The 12,790-nt window shown below is 42.5% G+C and overlaps 1 protein-coding gene across 19 annotated transcripts in view; it reads right to left on the bottom strand.

The window, feature by feature from the left end:
- CACNA1C (calcium voltage-gated channel subunit alpha1 C) overlaps nucleotides 1-12,790 on the bottom strand; it is a 585,430-nt gene that overhangs the window by 24,643 nt on the left and 547,997 nt on the right. For all 19 annotated transcript variants that reach the window (XM_069489394.1, XM_069489389.1, XM_069489378.1 and 16 more), the window contains 2 exons: nucleotides 11,484-11,549; nucleotides 10,236-10,327 (listed from right to left, as the gene is read on the bottom strand). In XM_069489394.1, the coding sequence (XP_069345495.1) occupies nucleotides 10,236-10,327; nucleotides 11,484-11,549 (158 nt within the window). The remainder of the gene's footprint in view (nucleotides 1-10,235; nucleotides 10,328-11,483; nucleotides 11,550-12,790) is intronic.

The following is a 12,790-nucleotide window of genomic DNA, read 5'->3' as shown; positions in this document are numbered from 1 at the left end:
CCTTATTTTCCTCACTATGCTGTTTCTTCAGGGCAATACAGCAATGTCTGCGCCGCAGGACATGCGGACTGACACGATGCTGCACCTCGGGCGCTTTGTCGTGAGGCTTCTCCGTTCTTGGGTTGGGGCCTTCTCAGCACACGGGCCGACGTGGTCCATGGTGGAGAGACTGAGAAGTTTGCAGATTCTGCCATCTCTTTTGGGGCCCAGTTATTAGTCCGGGAATATCCTTCTACCTTTTTATTCCAATAACCACATCGAGCACACTCAGACGGGCATCCACGATGCAGCCTGCACGGATGTGCGCTCCCGTTCTCCGGGTCGCCTCTGCCTGTAGCAGGAAGGCCCTCACTCGCCAGCCGGCGGACAGCCGTGGGCAAGGCACCTGCTCCACGAGCAAACCTCGTCCGTCGTTCGTACCATTGATTAGAACCACATGATCCTTCCATCCTTCACCCAGAGCTCCAGCAGCACTTCTGTGTCCACGTCCTTCTGAAAGCCACAGAGCTTGCGTTCACTGTCCGCTTCCACGAGTTTCTGGCGGCCAGTGTCTGGGAAGGACACGTTTGGCTTCATCTTGAAGGAGCTGATCACCCCCAACGTGCCACAGAACAGGCATGAAATTGTCTTATTATTCTATAAATAATTCCCACATCTGTAATTATGTTGCTTTTTGCATTTCTGATGTTGCTGTGTCCTTTTTTAGAAATTGGATTTGATGAAGGTTTGTCTATTTATTGGTCTTTTCAAAGAATCAGCTTTAGGGTTTATTGATAAAATCTATTTTTGTTTTATATTTTATTAATTTATGTTTTTATTTTTATGTATGCATCCCTTCATACTTTGTGGTTATTCTGCTATTCTTTTAGTTTACTTAATGTAAGTCTTTGTTTAATAAATGAACAGTAGAACCTGAATTTTTCTTTGGCCTTGATTGGTACACCTCACATATTTAAGATACAGTGCTCTCGCACTCTCGTTTTTCAGTATGAATACAATCATGTATCGCATAAGGATGGGGAGGTGTTCTGAGAAGTGTGCGTTAAGAGATTCTGTTGTGTGAACATCACGGAGTGCACTTACACAAACCTAGACAGCACAGCCTGCTCCACACTGGGCTATATGGTATTCCATACCATATAGCCCCATTGCTTCTGGGCTACAAATCAGAACAGCATGTTACGATGCCAAATACTGCAGGCAACTGGAACACATGGTAAGTATTTGTGTATCTGAACATAGAGAAGGTACAGTAAAAATACAGTATAAAAGACAAAAAGCAATACACTTGCACAGAGCACTTACCATGAATGGAGCTTGCAGGGCTGGAAGTTGCTCTGGGTGAGTCAGTGAGAGCATGTGAAGGCCTAGCCCATCACTGTGCACTACCGTGGACTTTAACCCCTGGACACTTAGGCTACACTAAATTTACAAAAAAATATTTTTTTCTTCAATAATAAATTAACATTAGCTTCCTGTAACTTTTTTGCTTTATGAACTTTTAATTTTTTTAGAGCTTTTTGACACCTTTGTAATAACACTTAGCTTAAAACAAACATATTGTACAGCTGTAAATATTTAAAATATTTTCTTTCTTCGTATCTTTTTTCTATAAGCTTTTCTCAATCAATTTTTAAAAAAAAATTTTTTTGTTAAAAACTAGGACATAAACACACACATTAGCCTAGGCATACACAGGGTCAGGATCATCAGTGTCACCGTCTTTCATACCCATCCATACCTTGTCCCGCTGGAAGGTCTTCAGGGACAATGACATGCACAGAGCTGTCATCTCCTATCATAACAATGCCTTCTTCTGAATACCTCCTGAAGGACCTGCCTGAGGCTGTTTTCCAGTTAACTTTTTTCCTAATAAGTAGAGGAGTATACTCCAAAATAATAATAATAGTATAGTGTAATAAATACATAAACCAGTATATAGTCATTTATTATCATTGTCAAGCACTATGTAATTCTATATGCTATATATTTTTTTTTTTCCTGAGACAGGGTCTTGCTCCATTGCTCAGGCTAGAGTGCAGTGGCATCATCACAGCTCACTGTAATCTCCAACTCCTGGGCTCAAGTGATCCTGCTTCAGCCTCCTGAGTTTCTGGGATTACAGGCACACATCCACCATGCCTGGCTGATTTTTAATTTTTTGAGGAGATGGGGTCTTGCTATGTTGCCTAGGCTGGTCTCAAACTCCTGGGCTTAAGTGATTCTCCCAAAGTGCTGAGATGACAGGTGTGAGCCACTGCACCCAGCCCTGTATGTGCCATACTTTTATATGACTGCAGTGTAATAGGTTTGTTTACATCAGCATCACCACAAACATGTAAGTAACGTGTTGTGCTATGACATTACGACAGCTATGAGGTCACTAGCAATAGGAATTTTTCAGCTCCATTATAATCTTACGGAACTACTGTTGTATATGCAGTCCATCATCGACTGAAATGTTGTTATGTGGAGCATGACTGTGCTTTGCAGTTTCAGCTGTGAGTTATTCAGAAGAGTGACTTAAATCTTTTAAGTGGATAGATTTTGGAGGGGCTATTTATTGTTTTTATGGTTAATTTTTAATTTTGTTATATTGAAGTTGGAGAAGTTTTAGAATTTGTTCTCTGTGACTTAAATCGTGGCTAATTTTTGTGAATGTTTCTGGGTGTGTAAAAAGAATGTGTGGTTTTGCAATTTATAGGATACAAATCTATCATTAGTAGGTTATATGTGATATTGTATTATTTAGATGTTCTTTACCCTTTCTTCTGTCTTGATCTATTTGTTATTTTCTACAAGCTCATTAAATCTCCCACTGTGTGTGTGTTTATTTTCTCCTTATAGTCCTATTAGTGTCTGATTGATACATTTCCAAACTATATTGTTAGGCTCATGTAGTTTTATGACTGTTATATATTCTTGATGAGTTATACCTTTTACCAATGTCAAATATCTCTCTTATTCTTGTTTAACGCCTTTCAGCTGGAATTCTACTTCTGATATTGTTCTTATTACATCTGCATTGAAAGGATTATCTGGTATTCCTTTTCCATCCCTTTATTTTCATTCTCTTTAGTTCACTTTCTTTTACTGTATCTATTATAACAAGCTAGAGCTAGACTTCTCTTAATTAATTGATTAATTTATTTTTATTTCAGCATATTACAGGGGTACAAATGTTTAGGTGACATATATTGCCTCTGCCCCACCCAAGTCAGAGCTTCAAGTGTGCCCATCCCCTAGACAGTGCACACTGCACCCCTTAGGTGGGAATATACTCATTCCCTCCTCCTCCTCCCACCAGCCTGACACCCAATGAATGTTACTGCCATATGTGCACATTAAGGGTTGATCAATTAATACCAACTTGATGGTGAGTACATGAAGTGCTTGCTTTTCCATTCTTGGGATACTTCTAGTAGAATGGGCTTCAGCTCTATCCAGGATAATACAAGAGGCGCTAGATCACCAGCGTTTCCTGTGGTTGAGTAGAACTCTATGGTATGCATATACCAAATTTTATTAATCCACTCATGTATTGGTGGGCACTTGGGTTGTTTCCACATCTTTGCAATTGTGAATTGTGCTGCTATAAATATTCGAGTGCAGATGTCTTTTTTATAGAATGTCTTTTTTTCCCCTTTGGGTAGATGCCCAGTAATGGGATTGCTGGATCAAATGGTGGTTCTACTTGTAGCTCTTTGAGGTATCTCCATATTACTTCCCATAGAGGTTGCACTAGTTTGCAGTCCCACCAGCAGTGTATGAGTGTTCCTATCTCTCTGCATCTACACCAACATTTATTGTTTTGGGACTTTTTGATAAAAGCCATGCGCACTGGAGTTAAGTGATATCTCATTGTGGCTTTGATTTGCATTTCCCTGATGATTAGAGATGTTGAACATTTTTTCATATATTTGTTAGCCATTGTCTTCTTTTGAGAAGTTTCTTTTCATGTTCTTTGCTCACTTTTTAATGGGGTTGTTTTTTTCTTGCTGATTTTTCTGAGTTCTATAGATTATACTTATCAGCCCTTTATTGAATGTGTAGCTTGTGAATATTTTTTCCCATTCTGTAGGTTGTCTGTTTGCTCTCATGATAGTTTCCTTGGCTGTGCAGAAGCTTTTTAATTTGATCAGGTCCAAATTTATTTATTTTTGTTGTTGCTGTGATTGCCTTTGGGGTCTTCATCACAAATTATTTCCCTAGGCAAATGTCTATAAGAGTTTTTCCAACATTTTCTTCTAGAATTCTTATAGTTTCACGCCTTAGGTTTAAGTCTGTTATTCACTGTGAGTTGATTTTTGTGAGAGGTGAGAGGTGTGGATCCTATGTGGCTATCCAATTTTTCCAGCACCATTTATTGAATAAGGATTCTTTTCCACAGTGTATGTTTTTGTCTGCTTTGTTAAAGATTAGACGCCTACATAAGGATGGTTTTATATCTGGGTTCTCAGTTCTGTTCCATTGGTCTATGTCTCTGTTCTTGTGCCAGTATCATGCTGTTTTAGTTATATAGCCTTGTAGTATAGCTTGAAGTCTGGTAAACTGATGCCTCTCAATTTGTTCCATTTGCTTAAGACTGCTTTTGCTATACAGGGTCTTCTCTGGTTCCATACAAAGCGTAGAATTATTTTTTCTAGATCTGCGAAAGATGATGTTGGTATTTTAATGGGGATTATATTGAACCTGTGGATAACTTTGGGCAATACGGACATTTTAGCAATGTTGATTCTGCTGACCCATGAGCATGGTATGGTTTTCCACCTGTTTACGTCTTCTGCTATTTCCTTCCTCAGTGTTTTGTAGTTCTCCCTATAGAGGTCTTTTACCTCCTTAATTAAATATATTCCTAGGTATTTTATTTTCTTTGTTGCTATTGTGAAGGATATTGAGTATTTGATTTGGTTCTCAGTTTGACTGTTGTTGGCCTATAGGAATGCCACTGATTTCTGTACATTGATTTTGTAACCTGAGCCTTTGCTGAACTTATTTATCAATTTCAGTAGTCTCTTGGCAGAATCCTTGGGGTTTTCTAGATATAAGATCATATCGTCAGCAACGAGTGAGAGTCTGACCTCTTCTGCCCCCATTTGTATGCCCTTGATTTCCTTCTCTTGTCTGATTGCTCTGGTTAGGACTTCCAGCACTGTGTTGAACAGAAGTGGTAGAGGGCAACTTTGTCTGGTTCCAGTTCTAAGTGGGAATGCTTTCAATTTTTTTCCATTCAGTATAATGTTGGCTGTGGGTTTGTCATATATGGCTTCTATCATTTTAAGGTGAGTCTTGTCTATGCCTATTTTGTTAAGTGTTCTTATCATAAAAGTGCACTGAATTTTGTCAAATGCTTTTTATGCATTTATTGAGAGGATTATATGGTCTTTGTTTTTACTTTGATTTATGTGGTGAATTACATTTATAGATTTGTGTATGTTGAACCATCCCTGCATCTCTTTGATGAAGCCCACTTAGTCATGATGAATGATTTTTTTTTGATAAGCACCTAAATTAGATTTGCTAAGATATTGTTGAGAATTTTTGCATCTATATTCATAAGGCATATTGGTCTATAGTTTTCTTTTTTTGTTGCGTTCTTTCCTGGTTTTGGTATCAGGGTGATGTTGGCTTCATAAAACGTGTTGGGGAGGATCCATTCCTTCTCGATGTTGTGGAATAATTTCTGCAGGATAGGCACCAATTCTTCTTTGTAGGTCTGGTAAAATTTGGGTGTGAAACCATCTGGTCCAGGACTTTTCTTTTTAGGAAGGTTTTTTATTGCTGCTTCAATTTCTGTACTTGATATTGGTCTGTTTAGGAATTCTATTTCTTCCTGATTGAGCCTAGGGAGGCTGTGTGTTTCTAAGAATTTGTCCATTTCCTCCACATTTTCAAGTTTATGTGCATAGAGGTTTTTATAGTATTCATAGATGATATTTTGTGTTTCTGTGGTATCAGTTGTAATTTCTCCCTTTTCATTCCTAATTGGAGTTCTTTCTTTTCTGCTTCTCATTAACCTAGCAAGCTAACATTAGAGTATCTCTTTTAATAGAGAAATTTAACTCATTTAATTTTTTAGTAATAATTAATATCTTTCTTATTCCTGCCATCTTATTTTATTGTTCTAATTTCAATGTTCAGTGTTTTATTTTATTTTATTTATTTTATACTTTTGCCTTCCCTTCCCTTTGGTAAATTGCCCAGGGTTTTTTTGTGGGGCTTCTTTGTCCACTTTTTTCTTCTAATGGTTTGGAATGTACACATTCCATTTCTATTTTCCTAGCGGTTGACCTTTAAATATTTAACATCTGTACTTATACACACTTTTCACTTAGTTATGTATAGAGTTTAGACACTATCCATTTCTTCTCCCCAAACAAAAGAAGAATCTTAGCACAGTTTCATGTTTCTCATTCTTCCAGCATCTCACTTCCTACTTTGTTGAGATAATACGGGATTTTACTTCCAAATTGTTATTAATCTTTTGGACATTTTCCCTTAACAATTACTTAGACTTACTATAAACTTAGACTTACTATATTTGTTCATAATTAATAACTATATACTTTATAATTTTTTATTCATATTAATACTCTGCTCATTCTGCTTCTCTGATTCATTTTTCACTCTGTGGAAAAACATCCTTGTGTAATTACTTGAAGGAAGGGTTATGTGGAGAAGCAAACTGTCTGGGTTCTTATACTTCTGGAAATGTCTTTATTTTGCTTTGCTACTTCAGTGCTGACTAGACTGCATATAGGAGTCTAGGTTCAAAAATATATTTTACTCATAATTTTGAACATATTGTTTTCTAGTATGCACTTTTGTTGATTGGAAGTCTAATGCCAATTGATGCAATTGAAAGTAATTCACTTTTTTCTCTTTGGCAATACCACTTATTTAAGAAACTGTCCTTTCGTAGTTCCACTCAAATTTTAAGATTTTTTTTTTCTATTTCTGAGAAAAATAACATTTGAATTTTGATATAAATTGCATTGAATTTGTACATCACTTTGGGCAGTATGGACATTTTTAACAATATTAATTCTTACAATCCATGAACATGGGATACGTTTTCATTTATTTGGTTGCCAACTATTTCTTTCATCAATGTTTTATTTAGTAGTTTTCAGTATATAGATTTTTCACCTTCTCAGCTAAATTTACTCCTAGATATTTTATTTTGCTTTTGATGTTACTGTGAATGGCACTGATTTCTTAAATTCTTTTTCAGACAGTTCATTCTTAGTGTAAAGAAACACTGCTGATTTTTGTTTGTTGATTTTGTATCCTGCAACTTTAGTGAACTCATTTATCAGTTCTAATAGTTTTTTTTTCGGTAGAGTCTTAAGGGTTTTCTATATATAAGTTCATATCACTGGCAAATAGACACGATTTCACTTCTTCCTTTCTTATTTTGATGCCTTTTATTTCTTTTACTTGTCTAATTGCTCTGGCTAGATCTTCCAGTACTATGTCGAATAGAAGTGGTAAAACTGGGCACCATCTTGTCTTGTTCTTAATCTTAGAGGAAAAGCTTTCAACTTTTGCCCACTGAGTATGATGTTAGCTTTGGGCTTGTCATATATGGCCTTTATTGTGTTGTGGTACATTCCTTCTATACCTAATTTGTTGAGAGTTTTTATCATGAAGGGATGTTGAACTTTGTCACATGCTTTTTCTGAATCTATTGAGATGATCACATTGTTTTTGTTCTTCATTCTGTCAATGTGGTACATCATATTTATGGATTTGTGTGTGCTAAACCATCCTTGCATCTGGGTTTAAATTCCACTTGATCATGGTAAATAATCCTTTTAATGTGCTGTTGAATTCAGTTTGCTAGTATTTTGTTGAGGAATTTTGCTTTTATGTTCACCATGGATACTGGTCTGTAATTTTTGTTTCTTGTAGTGTCCTGGGCTGGCTTTGGTATCAGGGTAGTGCTGGCCTCATAAAATGAGTTGAAAAGTATTCCCTCCTTTTCATTGTTTTGGACTTCTCCCCTCTTTCAAACTTCTAGGACATTTTCTTTATTCTTGGTATTCTAAAAACTCATCACAATGTGTCTAGTTAAGGGTCTTTTTGATTAACATATTCTGTACTTAGTAGGCCATTTCAATCTGAATGCTCATACCTTTATTTCAAATTTTATTTGATAATTCCTTTATTTCATTCTCTCCATTCCTTCTGTTCTTTCTGTCTGAAATTTCTGTTACACAGATGGGATCTGTCTAGCTCTAAGTCTTAACTTTTATTTCATATTTTCTATTTCTTTGTCCTTTTGGATCTATGAGAGAATCCCCTGCTTGATCTTTCAGCTTATTTGTTCACTCTTCAGCTGTGTCCATTCTGCTATATTTCTCATCTACTTTTTAAAAATATTTCAACAATTGTATTTTTTCCCCAAGTTCACGCTTTACTTTGCTCTTTTTAATAATGGCTGCTGCCTCCACTTCCTTCTCCTCCTTCTAATTTAACAGATGTGTTATGTTCTCCAATCTCCCTAAATATAAGAATTATATTTATTTTCAAATCCTTTGGCTCTATGTATTCTTCTTCCTCCTCAGGTGTTCATTCATCTATTAGTTGAGTGTTGTGCCACTCTTTCTTGATGTTGGTTTTCCCCAAATACTTTGGGATTATTGTTGATTATTCTTTGTGATCAAGAACCTAGTTCAAATCTTGGTGGATCAAATTCTCATCACAGAAGCTTCTCTGGGGATCACAGAAGAAAGACAAGATGTGCTGCCAGGTGGGCTGGGCAGGTAGCTTCTCTTTGAGGGTGGGTTCCCTGGGGGGCCCTGCTCTACCTCTCAGACCCCAAGGGCCCTGGGGTGTGATGCCAACTGCTGCTTTCAGCTTGTGAGCATTCACAAATGCTCTCCAAGTGCAAGTCTCTGAGAAGCCAGGCTGGCCATGGCCCCAGGCCTCTCCTGTGCCTTGTATCCATTGACGCTGAGCTCGGAGAGCCCCTGGGCTGCGCTCACATCCTTCGTGGTCCTCACTCATCCTCTTTGGTGGTGGTGTGCTTTTCTCAGGTCTTGTTCCTTTGCCAATCAAATCCCAACTGCTCTCTCCCGTTTAGGAATTCCTCTCCTGTTTAGGAATTCCTCGACATTTGTGGTCCTCCAATAGCATTCTTTCATGCTTTTTCCCCCTAGCACTGTTAGGAATTTATTCTTTTAAAAAATATCTTCTTCCATTAAGGACTTTAGGAAAGGAGGGAAGATAGACCTATGTGTTCAGTCTGATATCTGTGTCCAACTCCCATATTCAAATGGGGCACAGGACTAAGTGCTGTTAAATAGCTGCTTACAATGGCCCTGGGTTTTGATAGTTTATTATATGAGGGAGGGAACCTGCCATTTTGATATATTTTGAGCAAATGATGATACTTGGGCTTGGGTATGGGGGGAGGGTTCTGTAGAATATGCTGAAGGTGGGGTTATCAGCTAGAGAGTCCCTGGACCCTCTGGAAAGGGAACCCAGGGAAGAAGAAAGGGCTCGCTGCTTCTTCTAGCACCATAGTATGTAGAATATATGAGCTGGAAGGGACTGAGAAGTCATGTGGTCAAGGGATAGGATAAGTAGCGTCATCTATCTATCATCTACCAGCCCGGGACTAGATGTGGGTCCCAGAGCTGTAGGCTGTGATGAGCAGGAAGGTGAGAAGGACGAAGTCTGAGGCAGACCCAGGGGGTCACCATGAGCCAGAGGAGAAAGGAGAGGCAGGCTGTGGCTGCTCACTCAGGGGCAGGCACGAGACACACCCTCTTCCCCAGTCACACATGAGGCTGGTGGCCTTCCAGCAAGTGTGAGCCCTCATGGCTGGCTTAAATGAGGATGACGCTCAGCGCATGTGGACATAGGCCCCGCCCCCCAACAGCAAATAGCACAGACACTTGCGGAGTGATTGATCACTGAGGCTCACAGAAGTTAGATGTCTTGCTCAAGGTCATAAAGTCAGCATGTCACCAGCTTGGCTTTGAGCCTGTTCAGATTCCAAACCGGGATGCTTTTAGTATGTGACTTTGGGTGGTTACCAGCAGGGTCAGTGTCCAGGGGGCTGCTCCATGGCAATGAAACGTATGGCTCCCTGGTCCGGGAGAAGAGAGCCACATGCATCTCCTCCCTTCTCACTCTCCTGGAGAGAGTTCCCTCTTATTCTACACCCGGCCATCAGGCAGCACCACACAGGTGTGCAAGTGCGCACCCGTGCCCTGGAGACCCACCTGAAGAGGAGCAGCACAGCCTGGGGGAAGGTCTGAAAGTTGTTGTTCCGGTTGATCTCTGTGGTGTCATTCAGGGCAATTTTTCCAAACACCTAGCAGAGGGAAGGAAGAGGTATTCGGTGACCTGTGGACAGAGGGGGTCCTAATTTCCCACCATTGTTCAGTGGTCAGTCTGGGACTGGCTGGCCTCTAAGCTGAACAGAGTTACCCAATGTGATTTGGCAGGCACCTGCTGCCCCACCCAGCCTGACCCCAACCTCCGCCCTGGACAAGTGTCCACAGCCCTCAGGAAGGGTCCCTGTGGCCTGGTGGGAGCTGGGGCTGACAGCAGGTGCACGCAGAGACCTGGACCTGCTTCAGTGCAGGGGGTGCGCTGGCCTTTTCTTTGTCATTTCAGCTCCACATGCCCAAGCACTATTCCAAATTTAGTCCTTGCATTTTGGAGTGATACACAGTGAGAGGTCTGGGGCTTGGGCAAACTTAATTCATCCTGGAAATCAGAAGCCTCCTTTTTTCCCCCGGCCTTTTAAAGCTATGCTTTTCTTAGAAACTGCTACCCTTCATCGGGCGTCATGGTAGCTCTTATATTTCAATAGATTTTTGCTTATGAACCTTTGGGTCTTTCTTTAATGAGCAAGCACGGGACATTACTGAAGGAGGTGCTGAGGAAGAGCTCCAGGATAGTGCATCTGCCAAGGCTGACCTTGGGCGGAGGAGAGGCTGGAGAGCTCTGGGTGTGGGGAGAGGGTGCAGAGGGCCCTGGGAGGGGGCCCGGGCATCTGCTGCATGCTTGATGGGGCACAGTCTGCCTTCATTAGTTCATTCCTTCCTTCCCTCTTTCCTTCTTCCTCCCCCCATCTCCCCCTCTCAGTCACTAGCTTCTTCTGAATGACACTGGTTGGGGGTTGTTCTCAGGCCAATGAGGCCTGGACAAAGAGGGGACGCTGCTCAGACACACCTTGCTGGGCCGCTACTGAGGTCTTCTGCATAATCCTCCATGGCTTTCCTCCAAGAGCAGAGCCCCGGCCTGGGGCCTGGGGAGGGAGGGCCTCCGGGCTGTGCTTGGCCACCCCCCTGCTAGCTAGGGGATGCCCTTTGGGGTATGTTCTAATTCCTGTGACACTTTGGGCCTCAGAAGATGGAAGACGAGGCAGAGGGACAGTCAGGAACAAGAGGGATAAGCCAGGGAGGAGGGTGGCAGGAACGCAGCGTGGGAACCGGACGCGGCGCCGGGAGAGCCCCTCCTACCTGCATCCCGATCACGGCGTAGATGAAGAACAGCATCACGATCAGCAGGGCCACGTAGGGCAGGGCCTGGAAGGAAGTGCGCGAGGCTGCCGTGAGGCTGCAGCACCCAGGCCGCCGCGCCCCCAGCTCTGCAGCCATCAGTGGCTGCTCGGCTTTGGGCGGGGGCACTTCCAAGAGCCCGCAGAAGTACTGGGCAACTGGGAGAGGGCCTGAGAGATGGGCACTGGCTTCTCATTCTAGCTTGGTTTCAAACACTGGCTGCAGAGTCACGGGCATGATGTGATATTCAGCAAAACAAGCACGCAGCAGAGAACCTGGGCTATCACACTCGGGGGTCTGGACACGCACGGAGAAAGCCATGGAGGATGCCACCAAACTGACAGGGGGCCTGGAGGAGGCAGGCCACATTTTTTCTTTACACACCTAAGTCTTGTTCCACTAATTGTAGTGAGCAGGGGTTGCTATTGTAATTAAAACATTTAATAAGGAAACATTTTAAAGAAAGGTGATGGGCTCATATTCTATTTATTCCACTTTTTAGCTATAGAAGCTAGGGCATATTACTTAATTTCTCTGAGCTGCCTCAATTTCCTCATCTGAAAAATGAGAATAATAGTTAATTCTCAGGGGTTTTGTGGAGTTTAGATGATTTAAGGGCAACACCTTGCAGAGGTGGGCTCCATACATTTGGGGGGGCGGTTCCAGCTTTCGCCGCCAGATGGCGCTGCGGGACCACCCGGAACTCCGCCCCGCGCGGCGTCGCAGCCGCCCCAGCCGGGAGAGGGGGTGGCAGGGCGCCTGTGCGGGGCCTGCATGGCCGCTCGCAGCCGCGGCACCCCAGGGCTGCTCCCGTTAGTGCCTGTGATTCCCACTCTCCAGAGCCCCCGGCTGAGCAGGGCAGTCAGCATGCACCCCGTCGGGCCCCTGACTGCCGGCCCAGCGGAGTCCCGGGCAGGAGGCTGCCTGGAGGGCTGTACCCGGGGGACGGGACTCCAAGCAGGCAGGCGCCCACGGCAGAGCACCATTCCGCTGGCCGAGTTGCGGCCACGGGGCACACCTGCAGCGGAGCCCGGCCGCATGCCCCAGCCTGAGGCAAGCTGGCCAGGGCAGGGGACACGGAAGGCCACTCGTCCCTGCTGGTCTGCTGGTCTTGGGAGCGGCACCTCCACAGGCACCACGCCCGGCAAGCGTGAAGCCGTATCTAGGCGTTTCTACACTCATCTTCTAGGAATTCAAGTGACCTGACAGCTTTGCTTCTCTTTAACTTCAAACTCAGAGCTGGCCAGGGGCGAGCACTATTCGGTTTT

The sequence above is a fragment of the Eulemur rufifrons genome, chromosome 16, assembly GCF_041146395.1.
Source record: "Eulemur rufifrons isolate Redbay chromosome 16, OSU_ERuf_1, whole genome shotgun sequence".
Classification (NCBI taxonomy): Eukaryota; Metazoa; Chordata; class Mammalia; order Primates; family Lemuridae; genus Eulemur; species Eulemur rufifrons.
The sequence above is the reverse complement of the archived record's forward strand: the minus strand, read 5'-3'. Positions and strand labels throughout refer to the sequence as shown.